The following is a 24,799-nucleotide window of genomic DNA, read 5'->3' on the forward strand; positions in this document are numbered from 1 at the left end:
TGTTAAGCACTTACTATGTGCCAGGCAGTGTACTAATCACTGGGGTAGATACGAGTTAATCAGGTTGGACACCACCCACGTCTCACATGGGGCTCACAGTCGTAATCCCCATTTTACAGATGAGGGAATTAAGTCCCAGAGAAATAAAGCGACGTGCCCAAGGTCACACAGGAGACAAGTGGCGGGAACCGGGATTAGAACCCAGGTCTTCTGACTCCCAGGCCCGTGCTCTAACCATTAAGCCATGCTGTTTCTTATTTTGGAAGGATCTAGGGGGATCTGTGAAGCAGCTGCTTCTCAGAACGGCTGCCTTGGGATGATATAAAGAAAGCCAGTGGGGCAGGGCCCTGAGTTTTTCACGAGCCATCGGGCTTGGGCGGAAGCAAAATTCAGGCCCAGGCTGGCCTGCAGTCAGGCGGGGGTCGGGGCTGGCAAGGGGGTCCTAGGGCCCAAAGAATGGAGTTGGAGGGGGCGGGTTTGGGGGAGGGGGATGTCTCACAGCAGCGAGGCGGCTGTCGATGAGAGTCTCCCACACCAGCTGCCCTCCGTCCAGCTTCGTGGCACAGTCGGCCCCTCCGTAGCCCTCGGCGCAGACACACAGGCCCAGGCTCTGGCCACGGGGCAGTGGGGAGAGGAGGCGGAGACCAGGATGGACGAGGGAGAAGGGGAGGTTGTAAGACAAAGAGGGGAAGAGGAAGGGAAAGGAGGGGAGAGGAAGGAGAGAAAAGAGGAAGGAGAGGGAGAAGAGGAGAGGAAGAGAAGGAGAGGAGAGGAAGGAGAAAAGAGGAGCAGAAGGATGAGGAGAGGGAGAAGAAGAGTAGGGGGAGCAGAGGAAGGAGAGAAGAGGAAAGAGAGGAGAGGAAGGAGATGGAAAGAGCAGGAGAAGGGGAGGAGAGGAAGGAGAGGGAGAGGAGAAGAAAAGGAGGGGGAAGAGAGGAAGGAGAGGAGGAAAGAGGGAGAAGAGAGGAAGAGAAGGGGAGGAGGGGAAGGAGAGAAGAGGAAAGAGGAGAGGAAGAGAAGGGGAGAACAAAAAGGAGAAGAGAGGGAGAGGAAGGAGAAAGTCGAGGGGTTAGCATCTGATCCAGAGCCCCAGGTTCCTCACAGGTGCCCCGCCACGAGATCATCGCCCCCTCCCCGCCGCGCCCCAGGCCCTCCCTCCTGGGCCCCGCCTCTCCTCAGCCCCACCCCCTCACTTGGTTGCAGGCCCCGGCTCCGGCCTGGGCAGAGCAGTTTGAGGGGCATAGGGACAGGCGGCAGGCAGGCCCAGCCCGGCCGGGAGGGCAGCGACAGCGAGCAGAGCCTTCGGGGCCGCACTCCTGAGGCGGGGGGCAGCCCCAGGAGCCCCCGGCGTCTCCCCTGCAGTAACCCGAGCTGATGGACGCGTTGAAGCCCCACGAAGAGGAGCCATTGGCCTCCCAGTGCAGGACCAGCAGCCCTGCCAAGGGATGACGGAGCGGGGTCAGGCTCGGGACCCTCCCCGGCCGGCTGCCCCCGCCCGGCTGCCCCTTAGCCCCGGCCCCCTCCGCCCGCCGCCCGCCGCCCCCGCACCGGACAGAGCTTGCACGGTCAGGGCCCGGCCCCGCTGCCCGCAGAAGGCGGCGATGAGACTGCGGTCCGACTGGACGACGCCCGTGTCCAGGAATTGCGGGAGCCCGTCAAACGCCAGGACGTAGCTCAGCTGCGGAGAGAGAGTGGTCAGTCAAGGGGGAGGACGGCGTGGGATCGGGCCCGGGGGAGGGCGGGGGATGGGGCGGGCGGCCTCACCGTGCAGGGGGTGCTGCTGTCGGGGGAGAAGGTCAGGGTGAGCGGGGGGCAGGTGGACCCCGGGGGGCAGGGAGCCATGGCATCCGAGGCCGAGACCACCCAGACGCAGTAGGAGAGGCCGGGCCCGGTCCCGCCTGGCCGGCGCGAGCCCAAGGCCACGGAGGAGACGTTGGTGAGCAGGGCCCGGCCCCCGCACTCCCGGAAGCACAAGCCCCCATCCCTGAGGGAGGAAAAGGGAGACTCAGGCCCTGCCCTCTGCCCTGTTCCCCCTTCTCGATTCCCAGTCTTTCCTCTCCCCTCCTACCTCTTCCTCCAGGTTCCTAATCTCCTCATCCCTTCCTGATCCCCTGGCCCCTACTCCCCCTCACCCCTCCCATTTTCCATCCCCCCACTTCCCTCTCCCCTTTGCCCCTGAGGTCCCTCCTTCTCACCGGGGGTCTCCGTAGTAGCCCGGGGCGCACAGCTGGCAGTGGGCTCCCTCCGTGTGGTCCCGGCAGAAGCAGACCCCGGTCCGGTTGTGGCAGTGGCCCCGCGTGGGGTCCCCGTGGCCGTGGCATTGGCAGGGACGGCAGCCGCTCGGCCCCGTGGGGTCCCCGAAACTGCCGGGGCGGCACAACTCGCAGTGCTCACCCCACGTCCAGTCTGGAAGGGAGTGGAGGAGCACAGTTGGAATGGTGGATGGGGTCATTTTGGGGTGGCACGGGGAGGAGAGGGTCCAGAGGTAAGAACCCCAGGGGCCGGGGGGGGATGGTCAGGAAGGGAGGATCACAGTGGGGTTGGAGGTCAGTCGGTCAATCGTATTTATCGAGCCCTTACTATACTAACCGTTGTGGCATTTGTTAAGCGCTTACCGAGTGCCAGGCACTGTACTAAGCGCTGAGATGGACACGAGCAAATCTGGTTGGATGCAGTCCCTGTCCCACATCAGGCTCACAGTCGCAATCCTCATTTTACAAATGAGGTGACTAGGGCACAGAGAAGTGAAGTGACTTGCCCAAGGTCACCCAGAAGACAAGTGGCGGAGCGAGGACCAGAACCTGCAACCTTCTGACTCCCAGGACTGTCCTCTAACCACTATGCCATGCTGCTCCTCTATGTGCAGAGGACTGCCCTAAGCACTTAGGAGAGTACGATATAACAATTTAACAGACACGTTTCCTGTCCACAGTAAGTTTAGAGTCAAGGGGATGAGCTTACGGGAAGAGGGGAACCACATGTGTGGTGGATGGAGAGGAGGGGGCGGTCACGATGAGTGTGAGATATGAACGCGCGGGGCTGAGGTGGGCTGGGAGGGTGCCAAGTTAAACCCCTTTAGATGGGAAAGGTTTGGAATAATAATAATAACTGTGATATTTGTTAAGCACTTACTATGTGCCAGGCACTGGGGTAGATACAAGCAAATTGAGTTGGATAAAGTCCCTGTCCCACACAGGGCTCACAGTCTTAATCCCCATTCTCCAGATGAGGTACGTGAGGCCTAAAGAAGTGAAGCGATTTGCCCAAGGTCACTAAGCAGACACGTGGCAGAGCCGGGATTAGAACCCAGGTCTTCCTGACTCCCCAGCCCATGCTCTATCCACTAAACCAGCCCCTGATCGGTAACCCGCCCGGGGTCGCCCCACATGGGGGTACCGGGGTGGGGTGGGGAGACGCCCCTCACCTTGACACTGATCGCAGACGCCGGGGCCCCGGGTCTGGCAGTGACTGTGGAAGTTGCAGCCGCAGTCCCGGGAGCAGCGGGGAGCCGGGGGGCCGGGGGCCGGGGTCGGCAGGGGCGGGGCCGAGGTCCAGCCCAGCTCGCACACGCAGGTGAAGTCGGGGGGCCCGCTGCACGCACCGTGCCCGCAGTCCTCCAGGCACCTGGTTCGGAGGGGAGGATGGGCAGAGGATGGGCTGGGGAAGGGGGAAGGCTCAGGTCCTGAATCCCGACTCTCCAGAACCTCCCCTGCATCTCTTGCTCCCACTGTTGCTCCCCCCATTTTTTTAAAATGGTATTTTTATGCGCTTACTATATGTCAAGCACTATACTAGGCACTGAGGTAGATATAATTTAATCAGGTTGGACACAGTCCATGTCCCACCCCGAGTTCACAGTCTTCATCCCCATTTTAATAATAATTACGGTACTTGTTACGTGCTTTCTATGTGCCAAGCACTGCTCTAAGTACTGGGGTAGATACAAGGTTGTCAGGTTGGACACAATCCCTGTCCCACATAGGGTTCACACTCATAACTTTTACCCTCTGCTCCCTCTACCCACCCTTCACCTCTCCGCAGCTAAACCCTCTTCTCCCCCCTTTTCCCTCCCCTCCTCCCCCTCTCCCGTCCCACCCCCTCAGCACTGTACTCGATCGCTCAACTGTATATATCTTTATCGCCCTATTTATTTTATTATGTTTAATGAGATGTACATCACCCTGATTCTATTTAGTTGCCACTGTTTTTATGAGATGCTCTTCCCCTTGACTCTATTTATTGCCATCGTTCTTGTCTGCCCGTCTCCCCCGATTAGACTGTAAGCCCGTCAAAGGGCAGGGACCGTCTCTATCTGTTGCCGACTTGTCCATTCCAAGCGCTTAGTACAGTGCTCTGCACATAGTAAGCGCTCAATAAATACTGTTGAATGAATGAATCCCATTTTACAGATGAGGTAACTGAGGCCCAGAGAAATAAAGTGACTTGCCCCAGGTCACACTGCAGACATGTGGCAGAGCAGGGATTAGAACCCATGACCTTCTTACTCCCAGGCCTATGCTCTGTCCTCTAAGCCACAGAGGAAACTGAGGCACCGAGAAGCGAAGTGACTTGCCCACGGTCACACAGCAGACAGGTTAGAACCTAGGTCCTTCTGACTCCCAGACCCACGCTCTATCCACTAGGCCACACTACTTCTCTGCTCCCATCTGCACAGTTCCCCACCGTCCAGTCCCCCGGTACCTCTGGCCCGGCCCCCACACCCCATCGCCGACCCCCCATACCTCCCCCCAGATATCCCCGGTACCCCTGCCCCGGCCCCTGGTGCCCACCCGGTGCCCCCGGCCCCCGCCTCACGTGCGGTTGCAGTGGGAGACGCCATCGCCGTGGTAGCCGCGCTCGCAGTGGCACTCGTAGCCGTGGGGGGTGTTGCGGCAGGATGCTCGCGGGTGGCAGCGCGCCAGGCCCAGGCGGCACTCGTCCACGTCCGGGCACTGCCCGTAGGCCCAGTGGGCGGGGAGCCCGGCCGGCAGTCCCAGGGCCTCCCCGAGCCAGGCCGAGCAGCTACCCTCTCCGGGGCCCGTCCCCCGTGGTCCGGAGAAATCCCCTTGCAGACACCTGCGGGCAGGGGCACCGAGAGATTGGCACGGGGGGAGGGCAGGCAGAGAGGTGGGCAACAGGCAGAGATGTGGAGGACACCAAGGCAGAGGGACATGCGAGACAGAGACAAAGGGGGTCTGAGGAACATGAGGACAGAGAGACAGAGGGACATGGGAGACAGAAAGAAACTGGGACAGAGGACAGAGAGAGAGAGACAGGAGGAAAGAGACACAGGGAACAGACACACAGAAAACATGGGCAGCAAAGATACACGGGACAGAGAGACGTGGAGGAAAGACATGCCCACAGCAAGACCCACAGACAGGCACAGTGCGTGTTAAGTGCTTACTAGGTGCCAAGCCCTGTTCTAAGCACTGGGATAGATACAGGCAATCACACTGGACACAACCCCTGTCCCGCAGAGGGCTCACACTCTTACTCCCCATTTTACAGATGAGGTAACCGAGGTCCAGAGAAGTGAAGTGACTTCCCCAAGGTCACACAGCAGACATACAGTGGAGTTGAGATTAGAGCCTGGGTCCTTCTGACTCCCAGGCCCGGCCTCTATCCAGAAACAGAAATGCTCCCAATCCTGCCCCTGCCCCCTGCCCCGACCCCCTCACCTCCCCAGGGTGGGGTTGTCCTGGTTTCCGCACCAGCCGCACTCGAAGTTCTGCAGGCAGTCACGGCAGGAGGAGAAGCGGGCACAAGTCTGGCAGCGCCGCTCCGAGTGCACGCTGCCCGGGGCGACGAGGGCGGGCCCGGGGGGGGGGGGGCAAGACAGGAGACGGCGGCAGTCGGCACGGACCCCCCGCCCCCACAGGCCCGGCCCGCACTTCATCCGGCCCCTCCGCTCTCCGCATCGCCCTGGCCTCGGCCCCCAACCCTGCGCCCGCCGACCCCCGCTGACCTGTCGTCCCAGCCCCGGCAGCCCCCGTGCGGGTAGCGGGCCAGATACGCGGCGAACAGGAAGCAGGTGCTGGTGGACTGGCACCAGGCGCACTGGCTGGAGTTGGCGAGACATGATTCGCAGGAGAGACGCCTGGGCAGTGGATGGAGGGAGGGAGGAGGGCAGGGCCGGGGAGGGCAGAGATGGGAAGGTGAGGGAGCAGCTCGGACCTGGCCCGATCCCACTCTTTCCTGGGACCCGTACTTCAAAACCTTATTGAAGGCACACCTCCTCCAAGAAGCCTTCCCTGACTAAGCCCTCCTCTCCTCCACTGCTCTTACTTTCTCCTTCATTCATCCTGCCTCCCATCCCTACAGCACATACGTCTGTATCTGTAATTTACTTATTTACCTATTTATATTAATGTCCATCTCCCCCTCTAGACTGTGACCTTGTTGCGGGCAGGATTGTGTCTGTTGTCATACTGTACTCTCCCAAGTGCTTAGTACAGTGCTCTGCACACAATAAGTGCTCAATAAATATGACTGAATGAATGGGACCACCCAGCTCCCACTCCATCCCCACGCCCTCACTGGCTGCGGAGGGAAGAATGACCCTCCTCCTGCCCCCCGCTCCGGGCCCCTCCACCGAGTCCCACCCCCAGACTCTCATGGACCGTTGGGGGGACGGTCCTCCTGTCGTCTTGCCTGCCCCCCAGCCCCCATTGCCTCGGCTATGGTCCCTCGCTGACTGCAGAGTTGGGAGACAGTCCTCCCCCCAGCTCGCCCCCGGCCCCGGCTCTGACCCCTCACTGGCTGCAGAGAGGGGGACATTCTTCCCTCCTGGCCTGCCCACGCCCCCCACCCCTCCCCACCCCTCCCCACCGTGCCGGCTCCGGGCCCTCACTGGCTGCAGAGGGGGGGACAGTCGTCGGGGCTCCGCACGGCCCCCTGGGCCCGGCCCCGTCGGCTGCACACGGCGTCCCCCTTTCGGCTCAAGCTGAGGTGCCACTCGCAGAATGGATCCTGACGTGGGGAGAGGGATGGGGATCGGGGGGGTTCAGGATCCCCAACACCTCAGCCAGCTCCATACCCACCTCCAGGTCCCTCCCATTGTCCCCTCCACCCATGCCTCCCCCCCCACCCTCTTGGTCCCCCTCCCAACCCGCCGTGCTTCCGGCCTCCCATGGGGACCCAGGCGCCCCCCTCCTCCAACCGGGCCCTGACCTGAGCACAGGCGCGACAGTCACGGTGCTCCTCGCAGAGTGGACAGAGAGCGGGCGCCAGCACCAATAGGGCGGCCCCACCCCCGCAGCGCGCTCCATCCTGCCGCAGGTGGCACGAGGCGGTGAGCGGGCACCAGCCGCAGCCCTGGTCGGCCAGGCAGCCCAGGCACGAGGAGTAGGTGGGGCACAGTGCCGAGCGGAACGGCTCCAGGAAGAAGAAGGAGATCTCCTGGAGGGGTACACACCGGGGAGAGACGCGATGACTTGGGGACGAGCGAGGCTGACGGGCAGGCCTCGGAGGAGGAGGAGCCGGCCTGAAGTGAACACAGGGGCACGGGGGCAGGGGGGTGAGTGGCGAGGGGAGGCCAGGGTGCAGAGGGCGGCAGGGAGGGTCACTCACACTGCCCCCGGGCACGCCGGTCCGGTCCCAGAGCAGGGTCAGCTCGCTGTGACCAGCGCCCGCAGACCCGTTGAGCTGGCCCTGGATCTCCACCCGGTACTTGTGCCCGCGGCTGGGCAGAGGGAAGAGCCGGGCCGAGCCGGGACGCTGCAACCTCCGGGTCTCCTTCTCCTGCTGGGCCGCCCAGCTGCCCACCTCCTCCTGGATGGGGGCGGGATCAGGGCAGGATGGAGTGGGGAGGGCTGCCATCCTGCCCTCGCCACCTGCCTTTCCCAGTCAGGATGTAATAATAATAATCACGACACTCCTTAAGTGCTGACTATATGCCAAGCACTGTTCTAAGCACCAGGGGAGAGACAAGTTAATAACAACGGTGGTAATTGTTACATGCTTAGTATGTGTCAAACACTGTTTTAAGATAATCAGGTTGGACCCAGTCCCTGATCCACATGTGGTTCACACTCTTAATCCCCATTTTACAGTTGAGAAAACTGAGGCCCAGAGAAGTGAAGTGACTCACTCAAGACACAGAGCAGACAAGTGGTGGAGTTGGGATTAGAACCCGGGTCCTTCTGATTCCCAGGCCCGGGCTCTATCCACTAAGCCACGACGTGAGGGAGGGAATCCGTCCCGTTCCCCACCCCCCAGTGCCGGAAGCCCCATCCTGATATCGTGGTGACCCCCGGACCCGCCCGCCCTCACCATGTCATCGCTGTTGGGCGCCCGGGCCATCCTGGCCTGCACATAGAGGCGCAGGGCCCGCGCCACACAGCCACGTCGTCCCCGCCGCCCGGCGCCCCCGGGCCCCCCGGCAGCAGTGGGTGGATGAAGCCCCGGTACACCAGGGACACGTCCGTCTCGGCGCCGGGGGTCAGGGTGATGGTCGTGCTGCGGACGATCGACACCTGGGGGTTGTGGGGGGAAACCCGCCAGCCTCCTTCAGCCGGGACTTCCGCCTCCCGACAGCTCCCGCTCCCCATCTCCCGGGGGTCACGGGGAGCCGCCGGCCTCCTGGAGCCGGGCCTTCCGCCTTCCAGCATTCTCCGGTCCACCAGCCGCCTTCGACCCGACCCTCCATCTCCCAACAGCCCACACTCCGCCCCGCCGGGGTTCCCGGGGAGCCGCCGACCTGCTGCAGCCGGGCCCTTCACTTTCCAGCCCCCCGACTCCCACTCCCCGCCGCCCTGGGCCCCCGCGCCCCCGGGCCCGGCGGGGCCCCAGGCCCCCCGCCCGGCACCGGCACCTTGTCGGGCTGGGAGGCGTTGGGCGGCTGCTGGAAGGTGAGCAGGTGCAAGCCCGGCAAGAAGCTGTGGGTGAGGCAGGCATCCAGCGAGGTGACAAAGACGGGGGCTGGGCCCCACCAGCCCACTGTACCCGAGATCTGTTCCCCGCGGCATCGGGCCTGCTCTACAAGGGGAGGCGCGGAGGTCAGTCCCGGATCCCCGCGGCCCACCCCGCCTCGCCTCCCCTCCAAAACTGTCACCCCTTCCCTCCGCCCGAGCGTCACCCCTCGCCATCCCCTCCGCACTCACCCGGCCGGGGAAGACAGCTCTCGTTGTGGACGCACCAGCCCAAGGCCCCAGGCCCGCGGGGCGGTAGTGAGGAGCTGCTGAACGCCAGACAGGACTGGCAGTCGCTCAGGAGCCGGGCCAGACCCGGGCAGCTAGCCGCTGGGCACTGCGGCAAGGGAGCGAGGGCAGCGGGGATGGGAAAAGGAGGGAGGGAAGGAAGTGGTCAGGGCCGGGTGGGTGGAGTCGGGAGGGTGGTCTCTCAGAGAGACGCCGGCGGGGCGACGGGTGGGTGGGCCAGAGGGTCTCAGCGCTGCAGGGGGATTGGGCTCGTGGGTCACAGGGCCAGGAGGATACCCAGAGGGCCGGGGCTGGGGGGAGGCGGGCGGTCACTCACAGCGCCGGGGGGACTTCCGGGGGGCGGCGCAGCCTGGCAGGCTCCCTGACACCAGCTGCACTCGGGGTCGCGGGCACAGACGCTGTGCTCGGTATACATGGAGCAGTAGTCCAGGTGGTACTGGGGAGGGGAGACCAAGGGGCGAGAGAGAGACAGGCCTTAAATTCCGATTCCCCCCTTCCCACCTCCCAGGGGGCCGCTCCACCCCTCCCTCCCGCCCATCCACCTGTCCCCCGGCCCACGGGGTCACTCACGTCGGGCGCGGGCGCCTGAAACACGAAGGGCGGCACCTTGTAGGCCAAGAGGTCTCCGCGAGGCCGCCCGCTATACCCGCCGGCCACCAGCAGCACGCTGCCCCCCAACACGGCTGCCACGTGGGAGTAACGGCCTCCGGGGGGCACTGCCCGGCCTGGGGGACGAGGGAGGGAAAGACAGGGTCGGGGTACCGAGGGCCCGGGCGCTGCCCCCGGACCCGCAGCCGGGGCTGGCTCGGAGGCGGGGGAGAAGAGGGGCCGGAGGGCCGTGCCCCCCCGAGGGGGAGTCAGTCGCACAGAAGGCCGCTCTCTCACCTTCGGGAGTGCCCGGGGGGGGCCAGCTCGGCCCCCGACACCCACTGGTGACAGCCCAGGTGGTAGAAGAAGATCCCGTCCTCGTAGCACTTCTCCTCCTGGTAGTGCGTGTGGACGTTCCCGCCTGGGGAACAGGGCGGGCGGGGGCCGGTCGGTGGGTGGGAGGGTGGGGGCAGAGGTCGCCCGGAACAGACGCTTGGACAGGGGGATCGTCTGGAGGAGGTGGGGACAGCCGTGGGCACTAGCTGAGGCATGAGGGACGGGAGTGGGGGGCAGGGAGGGAGCGTCCTGTGTCAAGGGGATGGGGCCCTCACCGTACACCACCATGTAGTTGCCAAGGACGCTGGCGGTGTGAAAGGCTCGTTCCCGCGGGCCCCGCTGCCCGTCGCGCCCACGTAGGGATGACCAGACCCGCAGGTCCACGTGGAAAAGCTCCGTGGAGTTCACCCGCACGGAGAACCTGTGGGGTCCGAGCGGGGAGGTCAGCGGGTGGGCCAGGGGGAGCGGGGGAGGAGGACCGGGGGGGAAGGCGCGGCAGCGGAGGAGGCGGCCGACCCCGCGCCCGCCGGCTCACTCACCGGGCGGTGGAAGGGCGGTGCCCGCCGTACAACACCAGGGCCCGGGACGGCGGGTGGAACACCATGGAGTGGCCGGTGGCCGCCGGGGCCCGGCCCCCCGCCGGGACGACCGCCTCCCAGCGGACGCCCCCGGCGGCCCCCAGCCGGAAGCGGAAGAGGCCGGAGGAGAAGAGGTCGTGCCGGGTCCGGCCGCCGGACACATAAAGCCAGTCCCCGTCCACCAGGGCGGCGGCGTGGCCCGCCAGCCCGGGGGGGCCGGGAGGGCCGGGGGAGGGCGGGGCCAGCTGCTCCCAGCGGCCCCGCCCCCGCGGGCTGAAGGCCCAGACGTCACTGGTCAGCGAGCCGTCGGCCAGCTCGCCCCCCATCAGCACCAGAGAATCCCCCCAAGCCACGGCCACGTGGGAGTGGCGGGCTGCCTGGAAGGAGGGGAGACCGAAGGAGACAGAGACAGAGGCAGAGAGAGGCGGAGAGACACCGTCAGGGACAGGCTATCAGTCGGGGGTGTGCGCGGCGGTGGGGTGGGGAAGGAAGGGCGAATTGGGAGCAGGTAGGCGGTCTCGGGCCGCCCGATGCTCCGGCTGGGGAGCGGAGCGGGTTGGGGGGGTGGGGGGGGCGGAAGGGTCGGATGTCAGAGGTCAGGAGTCAGGGGAAAAGACGCACCGGGGCTGGGCTGAGGTCCCTCCGCTCCCAGGAGTTGGCGGAGAAGTTGTAGAGCACCAGGTCGCCCAGAGCCGAATTCAAGTCCTGCCCTGGGACGGTGTGAACAGAGGGGTCGCGGGGGTTAGGGGGCAGCCCGGCCGCTCCCCCCCGGCTCCTAATAGTAATCGTCTCCGTGGTATTTGTTAAAAGCTTACTGAGTGCCCAGTGCTGCTCTACGAGCGGGGTTAGATACAAGATCACCAGCTCGGATATGGTCTCTGACCCATGTGGGGCGCAGAGTCTAAGCGGGAGGGAAAACAGGTCTTTTATACTTATTTTACAGATGAGAAAATTGAGGAAACCCAAAAGACGAGTGACTTGCCCCAGGTCACGGGGCAGGCAAGTGGCAGTGTCGGGATAAGAACCGAGCAGTCCTGACTGAATCCAGTACTCTACCCATTGGAACTCCCCACACACACTTCCTCACTCCATCCCCTCCCCTACAGTCCACCCCCTCCCCTACCCCCCACTCCTCACCTCCGAAGACAGCGAGCAGTCCCGGGGGGGCCAAGAAGGCGCCGGCGGCCCCCAGGCGGGGCGGGAAGGCGGGGTCCCCGGCGCTGACGTTGTGCCACCAGCCAGCCCCCTGGTTCTCCCACAGATGCAGGTCGCAGGCCCGGCCCAGGAAGCCCGGCTCGCACTGGCACGGCCCCGCGGGCTGGGAGAGGGGCACGGAACAGGGGGCGGGGAATCAGAGAGAGTCCGTGGAGGTATCGGCGGCGGGGGGCGGGTGGTCAGGATCGGAGATCGGAACTCGATCTCCGAGACTGGAGTCGGGGGTCAGAAATCAAGGATCGGAAACGAGGACGCCCCCACCCCGGATCGGAGAACGGGGAGCAGGAGCCCGCGTGGAAGGGCTCGAGCGTTAGGGTGGAGGGGTCCCGGTAGGGGGGTGTTCGGGTGGCAGTGCTGACCGAGGCACAGGTGCCATGCTCCCAGCAGTAAGCGGCGCAGTCCTGGCGGGCGCAGGCCGGGCCTCCCCAGCCCGAGTCGCAGGCGCAGATGCCCGAGTCCTGGCACAGTCCCCGGCCCGAGCAGCCCCCGGGGCACAGCGAGAAGCGGAACGAGGCGTTGAAGCCCAGCAGGTTGTAGTTGGCATCACTGAAGAGGTGCAGCAGCATCTGACGGGGATGATGGCGATCATTCTGGTATCTGTTAGGCACCTACTACGTGCCAGGCTCTGTACTAAACGCTGGGGTAGAGACAAGATCATCGCTCCCTGGTCCACAGGGGGTTCACAGTCTGGGGGAGGAGGAACAAGTATTTCGCCCCCGCTTTACAGAGGAGGAAACTGAGGCACTCGCCCAAGGTCACAGAGTTGGCAAGCGAGGGAGCCGCTATTAGAACCGGGGTCCTCCGACTTCCAGGTCCGAGCCCTTTCTAATAATAATAATGATGACGGTGTTTGTTAAGCGCTTATTAGGTGCCAGGCGCTGCACTAAGCGCTGGGGTGGATACAAGCAAATCGAGTTGGACAAGTCCCTGTCCCACATGAGGCTCACAGTCTCAATCCCCATTTTACAGATGAGGTAACTGAGGTCCAGAGACGTGAAGTGACTTGCCCGAGGTCACCCAGCTGACAAGTGGCAGAGCCGGGATTAGAACCCATGACTTTCTGCCTCCCAGGCCCATAGTATATCCATTAAGTCACACTGCTTCTCTTTTCTAGTAGGCTGTGCTGCATGGCCGTGAGGGGGCAACGAAGCTTTGGCGAAAATGGGGGAGAACGTTCACCCCCAGGGGAGATGGGCCTCCTGCTATGTGATGAGAAGGCCGACCGGGACTAGACCCCCCTGCCGCCACCCCCCGCTAGATTCCCTGGCAGAGCCCAAGTCCAGTTCCACAAGCCCAAGGCCCAAACCCACCCTCTAACAAGACTCCTGAGGGAGTGAGGGCCAGAAGCCAGACCTCGGCCCTCCAGCCCGCAGCCTGGACCCCGGCACCCTTTCAGGAGCCTGCCCGGCACACCGAGGCTGCTGGTAATTGTCGTCTGCCTGCCGGAGCCGTCCCTGCGGACGCGCGAGAGTCCGAGCCCCAAACCCGGAAGGACGCGGTCGGCCCGGCACCCGCATCCGGGTCCCCAACCGCTGCCCGGCCTGGGCCCAGCCCTCGCAAGACCCTCCCCAAAGGAGGAGGGGGCTGCGGGGGAGAAGGCTCCCCCACCCCAGCGCCGGTACGCACCTTGCCCGAGGATGCCTCGATGGGGGCGGGGCGGGTGCTGCCGCTCAGACTGGCCAGCAAAGGCCCCTGGGGGGAGTCCCCGTCGTACACGAATAGGTAGTCGTAGGTACACTCCGTGTCCAGGAACAGAAAGTCCAGGAGGACGCGGTGCCGGGGGCTGGGGGCTGCGGGGAACCGGGCTTTGGCCGACAGTTCTGCCATCCACTCCCTCCCTCCCTCCCTGCCCCGAGAGGCTGCCCCTTTTTTTTTTTTAGCCCATCCCAGATCCAGCATCCACCCCCGGCGTGGGGCGGGGGCCCGGCCCCTCCCCGCATCAAACAGGACACCTCTCACCTTGGCTTTAGGCCCTCCACCCCTCGCCCCCCTCCTACCTCACCTCGCTGCTCTCCTACTCCAACCCGGCCCGCACGCTTCTCTCCCTTAATGCCAACCTCCTTGTTGCTCCTCAATCTCGTCGCTGACCTCTCATCCCCATCCTGTCTCTGGCCCGGCACGCTCTCCCTCCTCATCTCTGACAATGACTCTCTTGCCTCGCAAAGCCTTATTGAAGGCCCATCTCCTCCAAGAGGCCTTCCCTGACTGCGCCCTCCTTTCCTCTTCTCCCACTCCCTTCTGCGCCGCCCTGACTTGCTCCCTTGACTCATCCCTCCTCCCGGCCCCACACCACTTATGTCCATATCGGTCCTTTATTTAAAGTCTGCCCACTCCCCCGACTGTACACTCACTGAGGGCAGAGACTGTACCTGTTGATCGTTCTCCTGTCCTTCCCTAAGCGCTTAGTACGGTGCTGTGCCCACGGTAAGTGCTCAATAAATACTGACTGGGGTGTCCCCCTTCTGCCCCCTCCCCGAGTCCCCCTAGTTTCCCCCTCCCAAGCCCGGTCAACCCTCCCGGCTTCCCCCTTTGTGTCCCCCGCCCCCCAATTCCTCCCCACTCCCCTCACCCTCGATGAGCCACTCGCAGTTGCCGTTGACGCTGTAGTTGCCGGCCCCGTCCGATACGTAGCCCGGCGCCTCCCGCAGCACCTGGCGCTGCCCCTTACAGTCCCCTGCCCCGGCCCTGGGGGTCAGCGGCCCCAGCGCCCCCGCCGCTGCCAGGAGGAGCAGCAGGGCCCGGGGGCGGCCCCGGGGGGCGGGGGGCGCCGGGCCCATGGGGGGCGGGGGGGAGGGGGCTCAGAGCAAGGGGTTGGGGCCGCTGCGGAGCATGGCCGGACCTGGGGGACACAAAAGAGGGGTGAGCCTCGCTGGGGTGGGGAGGGAAAGAGGAGGAGGAGGAGGAGAGTCTACAGAGGAGAGACCAGGACCCCAGACCCCACGGCCCGGGCTGGGGAGGGGGATAATAATAGTAATAATAAAGTTGGTATTTGTTAAGCGCTTACTATGTGCACAGCACTGTTCTAAGCGCTGGGGTAGACACAGGGTCATCAGGTTGTCCCCCGTGGGGCTCACAGTTAATCCCCATTTTACAGATGAGGTAACTGAGGCACAGAGAAGATAATAATAATAATAACAACGTTGGTATTTGTTAAGCTCTACGTGCAGAGCACTGTTCTAAGCGCTGGGGTAGACATAGGGTCATCAGGTTCTCCCCCGTGGGGCTCATAGTTAATCCCTATTTTACAGATGAGGTAACTGAAGCACAGAGAAGTGAAGTGACTCGCCCACAGTCACACAGCTGACAAGTGGCCGAGCTGAGATTCGAATTCATGACCCCGATCGGACCCTTTGGGAGGCTCCCGAGGAGTAGAGGAACCCGGGCCCGGGGATCAGAGGTCAGGAGGCGACTGTGCCCGGAGCCCGGGAGCGGCGAGGCCTGGAGGGGCAGCAGCCCCAGGCCAGGGGAGCAGAAGGGGGTCGCGGCGTCCCATACAGGGGGATTCACTCATTCAATCCTATTTATTGTGCGCTTACTGTGTGCAGAGCACTGGTCTAAGCGCTTGGGAGAGTACAGTTCAGATATAGGGGCCATCTCAGGGAAGGGGGGGGGGCATCCTTCGCAAAGAAACAGTCCCCTGCTGCAGAAAGGGGGTGCGGGGGGAGGAGTTAAGGGTGGGGGGGAGGGAGGGTCTCCTATAAGGGAGAGCGAGGGCCCTATAGGGGAAATCTCCTATAGAGGAGGTCCCCGGAGAATGGGAGGGTCGCCTCTGTGAGCAAAGGAGAGGCCTCCCCCCCCCACATACACACACCCCGTGGGGGCTGGGAGTGCTCCGATCAGGGGTGCTTGGCCTCAGGACCCCCCCTATGGTCCCTATAGGCGCCTCACTCACCGCCTCCGCCGCCGGGAGCCGGATGGTCCAGACCACAGAGGCGAGGAGAGAGAGAGCGGCCCGAGGAGGACTACGGAGCAGCGAGACGAAGGGCTAGAAGGGCTTCCAGGAGGACCGCGGAGCGTCGAGGCCACCCGCCGGCGGGAGGGGGCGCAGTCGCAGGCGCCGCCTCCGCCCCCAAGGGATGCCCGAGGCGCATGCGCAATGCGGCCCCCGAAGCCAGCGTCTTAATGTCCGGTTCGCGCCGTGCCCGGCCTGACCGAGGTCATTGCCCTCCCCTTCTCTGTCCCGACTCGGACACTGGGGAGGGCCGCGAGAGGACGGGGCCGATCGCTCCTCCTTCCGCAGCTCTAGATATGCACCCTGCACAGCAATAGGTGTCGCTAATGGCTGTTGAGGAGAGAAAGTTATTTTTGAAATGCCCGTAATTTTCCTTCTGAAAGACACAGGGCTGCATACAACAGAGCTGACATCCGTTAGGCCCGGGGGTAAAAAAAACACTGGGTGCCATTAAGGTAGAAACACGATCGGTCATCTTTATTTTGGCAAAAGAACAGTTGGCCCTGGTAGGGCAGCCCCTGGGGAAGATGACAGGGAGGCAGAGGGGTAATCGGGGGAACGGGCCACGGGACGGAAGGTACGGGGGAGCATCTCAGAATCTAAGGGTCAGAGCCACAGTCCAGGGACGAAAGTAGAGGTTTAGGGACCCAGAAGCTGAGGATTTCAGAGTCCAGGAGTCGAAAGTCAGGGAGGCCATACGTCGGAGGTCAAAGAGGCCGGGGCAGGGAAGGGGGGCGGACGACGCGGGAGTCCAGCACGGGTCGAGGGAGGGGAGGTCAAAGAGGAGCTCGCTCAGACGAGGGCGTTTGGCACGTTTCGGGGACCGTTACGGGGAGGGTCGGGGGGGGAGGAGGGCCCCGGCCCGCCCGCCCCCCCATCAGCTTTCTGCATGGTGACCGGGGGGCGACCCAGGTGGCGAGGAGGAGGGCAGGTCTCTATGGATACGGAGAGGATCCCGAGGCCTCGAACGAGGACCGGCCTCCTCGCCTCTTCCCGAGGGCCCGGGGGTGGGCGGCTCAGAGGAGGGGCGGCCTCGGCCCCGGCCCCGGCCCCGGCCCCGGCCCCGCCCCCGCCGTGTGCATGCTGAAGTACTCGGTGAAGCCATTGGCGGGTGACAGCTGCGTTGGCGGCTGCTGCTGCTGCTGGTGGATCTGGGGGGCGTGCAGCTGGTAGGGAGGGGGGCCCTCTCGCCCCCCCCGCTGGCCCTTTGGGAAGGGGCAGGGGGGGAACAGGCGGGGTGGGTGGGGGGGGGGGCTGCCAGGCTCCGCCGCGGTCACCACCCGGCCCCTCTGGGCCGCCACCGCCGCCGTCTCCTCCACCTGCTTCCCGGCCTGGGGATGGGGAGGGAGGGGGGGGCGGGGGAAGGGTCAGAGGGCATCGCCATCGGGGGCGCGGGGGGGGGGGGCGCCGAGGACGGGCAGGCAGGGCTCAGGGGCAGCCGGGAGTCCGGGGGGGGGGGGCTAGTACTCCAGGACCGGCGCGGGCAGTGGGGCGTGCCGGCCCCGGGGCGGGGGTGGCCCAGAAGGCCGAAGGCGGGGTGAGCAGCTGGGGGGGCGGGGGCGGGGTCAGCTCCCAGGGGGGCGTGGCCGGGGGCGTGGCCGGCTCCCCGCGGGGCCGGGGCAGGTAGTCGACGGCGGGGGGCGTCAGGGAGGCGGGGGGCGGCGGGGAGGCGGGGGGCGGCGGGGAGCGGTAGCCGGGGGGCGGGGTCAGGGGCCGGAGGGCCGGGCCGCGGAAGGCGGGGGGCGGGGTCAGGCGCTCCGGGGGCGGGGTCCGGTACTCCGGGGGCGGGGCCAGCACGGGCGGGGCCGCCTCCCATTGGGCGAGGGCCGAGGGGGCGGAGCTTACACTGGCCACGCCCCCGGCGGGCGGGGGGATGGAGAAGAGCTCGGTGAAGTTGGGGACGGAGTCGCTGATGAAGGTGACGTTGCCGTAGACGTGCTGGGGGAAGGCCTTGCCTCCGGCCTGGGCGGCGCCGCCGGCCCCGGGGCCCGGCCCTCCCGCCGACCCGATCTGCGACGTCCGCACGTGGTAGGGGAAGTTCTTGTTGGCCGCCGACGGCCGGGTCATCATCTGGTCATCGGGGGCGGGAGGGGGTGTCGATGATGGTAAAGAAATTTAAAAAAAAAAATGGAATCTGGTAAGCACTCAATGTTGGTATTTGTTAAGCGCTTACTATGGGCCGAGCACTGTTCTGGGCGCTGGGGGAGATACGGGCTCATCGGGTTGTCCCACGTGGGGCTCCCGGTCTTCATCCCCATTTGACAGAGGAGGGAACTGAGGCCCAGAGAAGTCTCGTGCCCGGCCCTGTACTGAGTGCTGGTGCACATCGGGTTGGACGCGGTCCCTGTCCCCCGTGGGGCTCACCGTCTCCCATCCCCTCCAAGGCCATCCGGACTGTGAGCCCGTTGTCGGGCAGGGATCGTCTCTGTTGCCGATCTGTCCATTCCAAGCGCTTACTGCTTAAGCGCTCAAGAAATACGACTGAATGAGGGACCTGAGGCCCAGAGAAGTGAAGTGACTTGCCCAAGGTCACTCAGCCAACAGGTGGCAGAGCTGGGATATGACCTTTTGACTCCCGGGCCCGTGTTCTAATCACTCTGCCCCGCTGCTTCTCACGCGGTCATGATAATGCTATTCGTTAAGCGCCCGCTGTGTTCCAAAGCACTTGGATATATACAGGACAATCCCTGTAGGACATGGGGCTCGCATCCTAAGAGGAAGGGAGGGAGAATAGGTATTTAATCTCCATTTTAGAGAAACAGGCACAGAGAGGTTAAATGACTTGCCCAAGGTTGCACGGCAGGCAAGTGGCGGAGGCGGCATTAGAACCCAGGTCCCTCGCCTCCGGGTCTTGTGCTTTTTCCACCGGGGCATTGCTACTTTCTCGCCCCAGGGTGGGGGCCATAAAGGATCGACAAGGGACAGGGACCCTCTCCCCTTGGCCCCCTCTCTCACCAAGAACACCCCATGGGCGTAGAGGTGAATGCCGAGCTGGATGCCATTCACGATCTTCTCCCTTGCCCACTTCGGAATGCCGAAGTTGGCGATGAGGCGCCATGACCGGGACCGCAAAAACCTGTTCCAGGCAGGGTGGGCGGGAGGGGAGGCAGTGAAGAGCTTGGGACCCTGGGTTGGGTCGCCCACCACCCATCACCGCCACCCCCTCACCCAGAGGCCATCCTGGGTGGGGAGAGGCAGAAAAGAGCCGGCTACCTCGCTCGGTGTCCCGTTCTCCCTATCCCCCCGGCCCTAAAACCCGGCCGCCTCACTGGGCTTTTCCACCCCACCGAGGTCCCTTCCCCCAGGGGTGAAGGGAGTTGGGGATGGGCAGAGAGGAACAGGGGAAAAGGAGGACGAGGGGCAGCGTCGCCACAGATCAGACACTCACCAGAAGACGGAGGCAGCAGACAAGTCCCAAGGGAAGGGGAGGTTACAGATCAGAGGGTGGCAGGTTAGGGTAGCGGGAGGAGGTTACAGATCAGAGGGTGCCAGATTAGGATAGCGGCAGGAGGTTACAGGTGAGTGGAGGAGGGGCAGGAGTCACACCCTGAGGCAGCTCAGGAGCACCCCAGAGGCGGTCGAAACAGAGGGGTCCCAGGTGGGAGTCACGGGAGCCCGGAGGCAACCACCCACGCCAGGGTCAGATAGAGCGAGGCGAGGGAAGTTTGGATCCGGGGCTGAGAACGCCACGGGGAGGGGGTGAGGGGAGTGGATTCTAAGGGGGCTAGGGGTCAGAGGTCTCACCAGAGGGTGTAAGCGGCAAAGAACGGCCCGTAGAAGGGCTGCTTCTCAGGGAAGTGGCGCAGGGAGACAAGGACGGCGTAGCAGAACCACACATAGGCCACCACCTGCAGCCCGATCAGCCCGTAGCCCGCCGGAGACTCGTACGTGTAGAGCACCTGGGCTGGGTCAAAGAACTGACGCCCGCGGGGCCTGAGGTGCCAGCGAGCGGAGCGGCAGGGGGGAGGCAGGCGGAGGGCTCCGGGGTGACCGAGTAGGGAGGAGCAGCAAGCAGCCAGAGGAAGCGAGGTCGGGTGAGGGGGAGGGAGGGGGGACGACCAGCACCCACCCCAGCGAGTCAGAGAGCAGAGGGGCAAGGGCTGTGAACGGTGACAGGCCCGGGCTCCCGCTGCTCGGCCGGCTTGGGAGGTCATGGGGTCACACCCCAAAGGAGTCCCTGCTTCTGCCCAGGGGAACCTCAGACCCTAGAACAAGGAAGGGGGCAGCGTGTGGAGGTCAGGAAGGAGGAATTGTTGGGGGGGGGGGTCTCAGAGAAAATGCCTCACCTCCGCCTCGTAGATGAGCAGCACGATGTGGGTGAGGGTGTACAGGGTCATGTAGATGGACAGTTTCACCGAGCCTGAGTGGCTGATCCGGCCTCTGGCGAGAAGGGGCGGTCGGGAGGTGAAGGGGGGTGGGGGAAGGTCTGGAACAGGGGACCCCGAAAACCTGCGAGCCAGATTCCCCTCCCCGCGCAATCTCCACGATCCCCTGGCCCTCCCCGGGCCCTGCCCACCGTGTGACGGTGAAGCCCTTCCCCAGCAGGATGAGCATCAGCAGAAAGATGAGGAAACTGACGGAGAAGAGCAGCTTTGCTGAGAGGAAGAGGGGAGGGGGTTCAGATGGGGTCCGCCCCCACCGGACCCTCCCCCGGTGGACCCTCCCTCGCCCCGGGATCTCGGCTCTCACCTAGGATCTTGAAGCTGCGGTTGCCGATGCCGTCAGTGGCGTACTGACCCCAGTAGATGCAGAAGAACAAGAGGCTCAGGACTGGGGGGCAAGGAAGACACAGGGGGTGCAATGGGCACGGGAGCTCCATTAGCCCGGACCCCTCAGCCCCCTCTGTCCGGAGACTGGGCTCCAGCCCTCGCTCCCCTCATCAGGCGCACCCCCAACCCCAGATCCTCGTACCCCTCGATCTTTTGAGCTTCCCAAGCACGGAATACAGAGCAGCAGGGGAGGAAGGGGAGGAGTCGCATTTACTGAGTGCCTCAAGAGGGTGCTCAATAAATATCGTGCCTGCTATTGCTGCTATTCCTCCTCTTTGTTCTCCAGGGACTCCAGGTTCTGACAGAAGTCCCTGGACCACCTTCTGCCTCCCCAGGCCCAGCTCCCAGATCGGGGCATCCACCTCCCCTCTCCAGAAACTTTATTCCTTGAATCGTTTTTTCCTTTTTTTTTCAGTATTTGTTAAGCACTTACTCTGTGCTGGGCACTGTTCTAAGCACTGGGATAGATAGAAGCTAATCAGGTTGGACACAGTCCTGCCCCACCTGGGGCTCAGTCTTAATCCCCATTTTACAGAAGAGGTAACCAGGCACAGAGAAGTGAAGTGACTTGTCCCAGGTCACACAGCAGACAACTGGCAGAACTGGGATTAGGACTCAGGTCCTTCTGACTCCCTGGCCTGCGCTCTATCCACTAGGCCTCCCTGTTTCTCAAAACCACGGCGCTTCTCGGTATCTGCCAACTGTCTCCCAATCCGGGTTCTTTGTTCCTCACCACGCCCCTCTCTCGACTCTCCCGTCCGCAGCCTGCAACCCACTCCCTTCCCAGGGCGCAGGCCCCGGGCCCTGAGATCCCCCCGCAGACCTCACCCTCCACTCCAGCTGCAGCCATGAACATCTTGTAGGTCGTATGCAGCAGCTGCCGGCCCTTCAGCAAGTCTTATGGGAGGAAGAGGAGGAGGAGGAGTGTAAGAAGAAGAGCTGCCGTGATGCTCCAGAGCCCCAACCCGGCCCTGACCCTAGCCCGCTCACCGGCATAGCCCCCCTCCCCAGCGACTCACAGCCAAAGTAACAGGAGAGGAGAAAGATGAGGATGAAGATGAGGAGGAAGGTCACATCCGTCTCTAGGATCCCTGGAAAAAGGGCAGACAAGGGGAGGGGGCAGCATCACACCGAGATTCCAATGCCCAGGACCCACCTGCCCCTCCCCAGGGCCCGAGCATCTGCCCCAGGGCTGCTTTCCCCGGCCCGACACCCAGCCCGGGACCTCCCCTCACCAAATTCATCCGCAGAAAAGTGCCTGGTCCAGAAGGATTTGCCGTTGGTGAGAATCATTTCATACTCCAACTGCAGCCCGTCCCCCTGTGGGGTCAAAAGGGACTCAAGTGGGTGGGGCTTACGCCTCACTGTGGGAGGACGGAGGAGCCCCCAGAAGATTGGGGACTAAGCAGACCAGAGAAAAGGGAGGCCGGGGAAAAGATGGGAGAAGAGGTGAGGGGAAGGCCGTACCCCACATTTGCTGAGGGCGATGTACCACCATCTCTCCCGAACCGAGCGGAAGCTGCGGCCACTGGAGCAGCTCAGGTAGCGGGTTCCCCCCTCGGGCACCACCTGAGGGGTGAGGGGAGAGGGAAGAGGGGACTGAGGATGGGGCGGGGGAGGCAGAGGGTCCCTCGGCCACAACTTCCCATTTCCACAGGGCAGAAGAAAGGACGGGGTCGTGACGGGGAGGAAGATGGTGGGGCAATGGATGGGGCACTCCTGGCCCTTTGCTCTGGAGTCACCAGCTTGGTCACCCCACCACGGCCCAGCCCCGCTCCCCAGCCCCCCATCCTCTCCCCGCACATAGCAACGCTCCCGCCCCAGACCACCTCTCTGTGCCCCTACAAGCCACCCCTGGTCCTGCCCCGCACCTGACAGCCGGACCAGGCGTACTGGGTGGTGAGGTTGATAACCTGGTTGTTCTCCGGGCGGATCACCGACTCCTTGGCCACACAGTCCTGGGAAGGGGCATGAGAGACGTCTCCCGGGAACTCCCAATCCTCCTCCGCCCCTCCCCGTCCCATTTCCATCCATCCCCGCTCCCCCTTGCCCTCCCGCCTCCGGCCTCCCTTCCCGGCCCCACTTTCCCGGCACCGTCCCCACCTTGTCCCCTGCTTTGTATACGGCCGGCCACTGGGAAGGGTCATCAAAATACAGCAGGATGTTCTCACAGCACTTGGCCTGCAAAAGGGAGAGGCTACCAGTCTCTTCTCCTCCCCCAGGGGAGAGGAAGGCGGCGGGGAGAGGTGACCCCTTGGGGCCGGGGGTCTCCCCTCTTGGGTTGGGGGCACCAGAGGGTCTCACCTCAGGGTAACGGAAGCGGAAGTCTAGGCGCCCATAGTCAGAGAGAAAGCAGAACCGTGTCAGGAACACCCAGTCCTGGAGAGGTAAGGTCAGATCTTGACCCCAAGGGCCTCCCCAAAAAATCCACTCACCTGGACTCTACCCTCCCCCGTCCCTCGCTGCCCTCCCAGAGACCCTCCTTAAGCACCCCACGGTGCTCCCCAGATGCAGAGCTACCCCTCTTCCGCCCGCCGGGGCCCTCTGACTCTCTGCATCCCCATCATCCAGAGCCCCCCATAAATCCCCCAGAGTCCTCAGAGACCACCTCCGCCACCCCAAATTCTCACTCGATAGTTTTTATTGAACTCTTACTGTGTGCACAGCAGTGCGCTAAGCCTTTGGGCGAGTACTATATACGGAGTTGGAAGACAAGTTCCCTGACCGCAGAGAGCTTGCGGTCTTGAGGGGGAGACAGTAAAATAAGTTACGGACAGGTGCCGTGGGGTGAAAAAAGGGTACAGATCCGCGTGCAAGGGTGACGCAGAAAGAGAAAGAGTATGGGAAATGAGGGTTTAGTCAGGATTCCCTCTCCTGTCCCTCAGAACCCCCAATGCCAAGAAAACCCCCAGCTGCCCCTGGGGACTGCTTATTTGTTAAGCTCTTCCTAGGCGCCAAGCCCTGGACTAAGCACCGGAGGAGATACAAGCTAATCAGTTTGGACGCAGTCCTTGTCCCACATGGACCTCACGGTCTTCATCCCCATTTTACAGATGCGGTAACCGAGGCTGAGAGAAGTGACTTGACATACCCAAGGTCACACAGCAGACAAGTGGCAGAGCCTGGATTGGAACCCAGACCGTTCTGACTCCCAAGCCCCCGTTCTCTCCACTAGGCCACACTGCTCTGTAGGATGGAGTGCCACCCACCCCCCGACCCCAGCCACCGGACACGCTCTACCGAGTCCCAGATGTTCTTCCCACTACCCTGACACCCTCTACTCCCCGCATTCCCACTCTGTGGACTCTGACGAGCGCCAGAGAGAGACCTAAACGCTTCCTAAAGCCTAACTCGGACCCCCTCACGTCCCCAGACTCTTTTTTTTGGACTCCTCCAACCTCCCAGCGGCCTCCCGCTCCCATGACACCATTTGGACTCTTCCCCCCCTGCTCAGCGCGATCTGTCGATGGCCCTGTCGGCCCGGGGGTCCATCTCTACCCTAGCCTCCCTTCCCGCAGAGATGCCCGGATCCCGTCCCAGTCACCCCACCGGCAGCCAGGACCGCCCCTCCACCTCCCCCCAGAAGAAGTCTTCACTTCCCCCCGTCCCTCCCTTTCAGCCACGCTCCCTCCGAAAACTCAAGTCTGCGAAGATAGGCTGTCCCGGCTTCTACGGCATCCCCCACCCCCCTCGCTCCACCGACCCCCTCCCCCCAGTCTTCCAGAGTCTCAGAGGCCTCGCAGGTGCCTCCCAGGGACCCCCTCGGAGGCGCCCCCCGCCCCCCGAACGGTGCCTCGACATCCCCTCGGGTCGTGGCCGGGCCCCGCCGTTACCTAGAGACCCCGGGACTCCGCCCCCCGCCTCTCCAAATGCCCGTCCGGCTCCTCCACCGGTCCCCGCGCCGCCCCCGCCCCTCCCTCCCCCAGGCCGAGGGCCTCCGCCCCCCTCCCGGTGCCCGGCATCTGGGTCGGGGGGCGTCTCCCGGGGTCCGGCTCGGACTGACCTCCTTGGAGCTGATGTTGCCCCGCACGTACTTGCCCCGGACGGCAGGGGGCGGTAGCAGCAGCGGCGGCAGCAGCAGCAGCAGGAGGGGAAGGGGCGTTGCGGGGCGATGCGGGGGCTCCATCCTGCACCCGGACCCGCACCCACTCCCGAAGAGGCGGCGGCAGCGGCGGCGGCGGGCGCGAGCGGGACGGCCCG

At 64.0% G+C, this 24,799-nt stretch overlaps 2 protein-coding genes across 2 annotated transcripts in view; both read right to left on the bottom strand.

Moving 5' to 3' along the window:
* Window positions 1-13,705, bottom strand: part of MEGF8 (multiple EGF like domains 8) — a 28,792-nt gene extending 15,087 nt beyond the window's left edge. The window contains exons 1-24 of the mRNA XM_029065021.1: window positions 13,505-13,705; window positions 12,238-12,444; window positions 11,801-11,981; window positions 11,285-11,373; window positions 10,625-11,040; window positions 10,361-10,506; window positions 10,047-10,170; window positions 9,924-9,961; window positions 9,732-9,886; window positions 9,478-9,597; window positions 9,105-9,249; window positions 8,816-8,979; window positions 8,343-8,477; window positions 7,573-7,773; window positions 7,174-7,401; window positions 6,854-6,972; window positions 5,969-6,064; window positions 5,682-5,795; window positions 4,816-5,076; window positions 2,196-2,363; window positions 1,765-1,984; window positions 1,549-1,678; window positions 1,194-1,435; window positions 500-610 (exon numbers count right to left, since the gene is read on the bottom strand). Of these exons, the coding sequence (XP_028920854.1) occupies window positions 500-610; window positions 1,194-1,435; window positions 1,549-1,678; window positions 1,765-1,984; window positions 2,196-2,363; window positions 4,816-5,076; window positions 5,682-5,795; window positions 5,969-6,064; window positions 6,854-6,972; window positions 7,174-7,401; window positions 7,573-7,773; window positions 8,343-8,477; window positions 8,816-8,979; window positions 9,105-9,249; window positions 9,478-9,597; window positions 9,732-9,886; window positions 9,924-9,961; window positions 10,047-10,170; window positions 10,361-10,506; window positions 10,625-11,040; window positions 11,285-11,373; window positions 11,801-11,981; window positions 12,238-12,444; window positions 13,505-13,705 (4,011 nt within the window). The remainder of the gene's footprint in view (window positions 1-499; window positions 611-1,193; window positions 1,436-1,548; window positions 1,679-1,764; window positions 1,985-2,195; window positions 2,364-4,815; window positions 5,077-5,681; window positions 5,796-5,968; window positions 6,065-6,853; window positions 6,973-7,173; window positions 7,402-7,572; window positions 7,774-8,342; window positions 8,478-8,815; window positions 8,980-9,104; window positions 9,250-9,477; window positions 9,598-9,731; window positions 9,887-9,923; window positions 9,962-10,046; window positions 10,171-10,360; window positions 10,507-10,624; window positions 11,041-11,284; window positions 11,374-11,800; window positions 11,982-12,237; window positions 12,445-13,504) is intronic.
* A 3,050-nt stretch (window positions 13,706-16,755) lies between these two features.
* TMEM145 (transmembrane protein 145) lies at window positions 16,756-24,787 on the bottom strand. The gene is made up of 15 exons (XM_029064362.1): window positions 24,603-24,787; window positions 22,904-22,978; window positions 22,703-22,780; window positions 22,471-22,557; window positions 22,067-22,168; window positions 21,835-21,919; window positions 21,619-21,690; window positions 21,428-21,496; window positions 20,520-20,600; window positions 20,347-20,425; window positions 20,117-20,210; window positions 19,575-19,747; window positions 18,786-18,906; window positions 17,676-17,900; window positions 16,756-17,161 (listed from the first exon to the last, which is right to left on the bottom strand). Exons 1-15 carry the CDS (start codon window positions 24,723-24,725, stop codon window positions 16,847-16,849), a joined length of 1,779 nt encoding a protein of 592 aa, XP_028920195.1. The 5' UTR covers window positions 24,726-24,787; the 3' UTR covers window positions 16,756-16,846.
* Between the last annotated feature and the right edge of the window lie 12 nt (window positions 24,788-24,799).

The sequence above is a fragment of the Ornithorhynchus anatinus genome, chromosome 5, assembly GCF_004115215.2.
Source record: "Ornithorhynchus anatinus isolate Pmale09 chromosome 5, mOrnAna1.pri.v4, whole genome shotgun sequence".
Lineage (NCBI taxonomy): Eukaryota > Metazoa > Chordata > Mammalia > Monotremata > Ornithorhynchidae > Ornithorhynchus > Ornithorhynchus anatinus.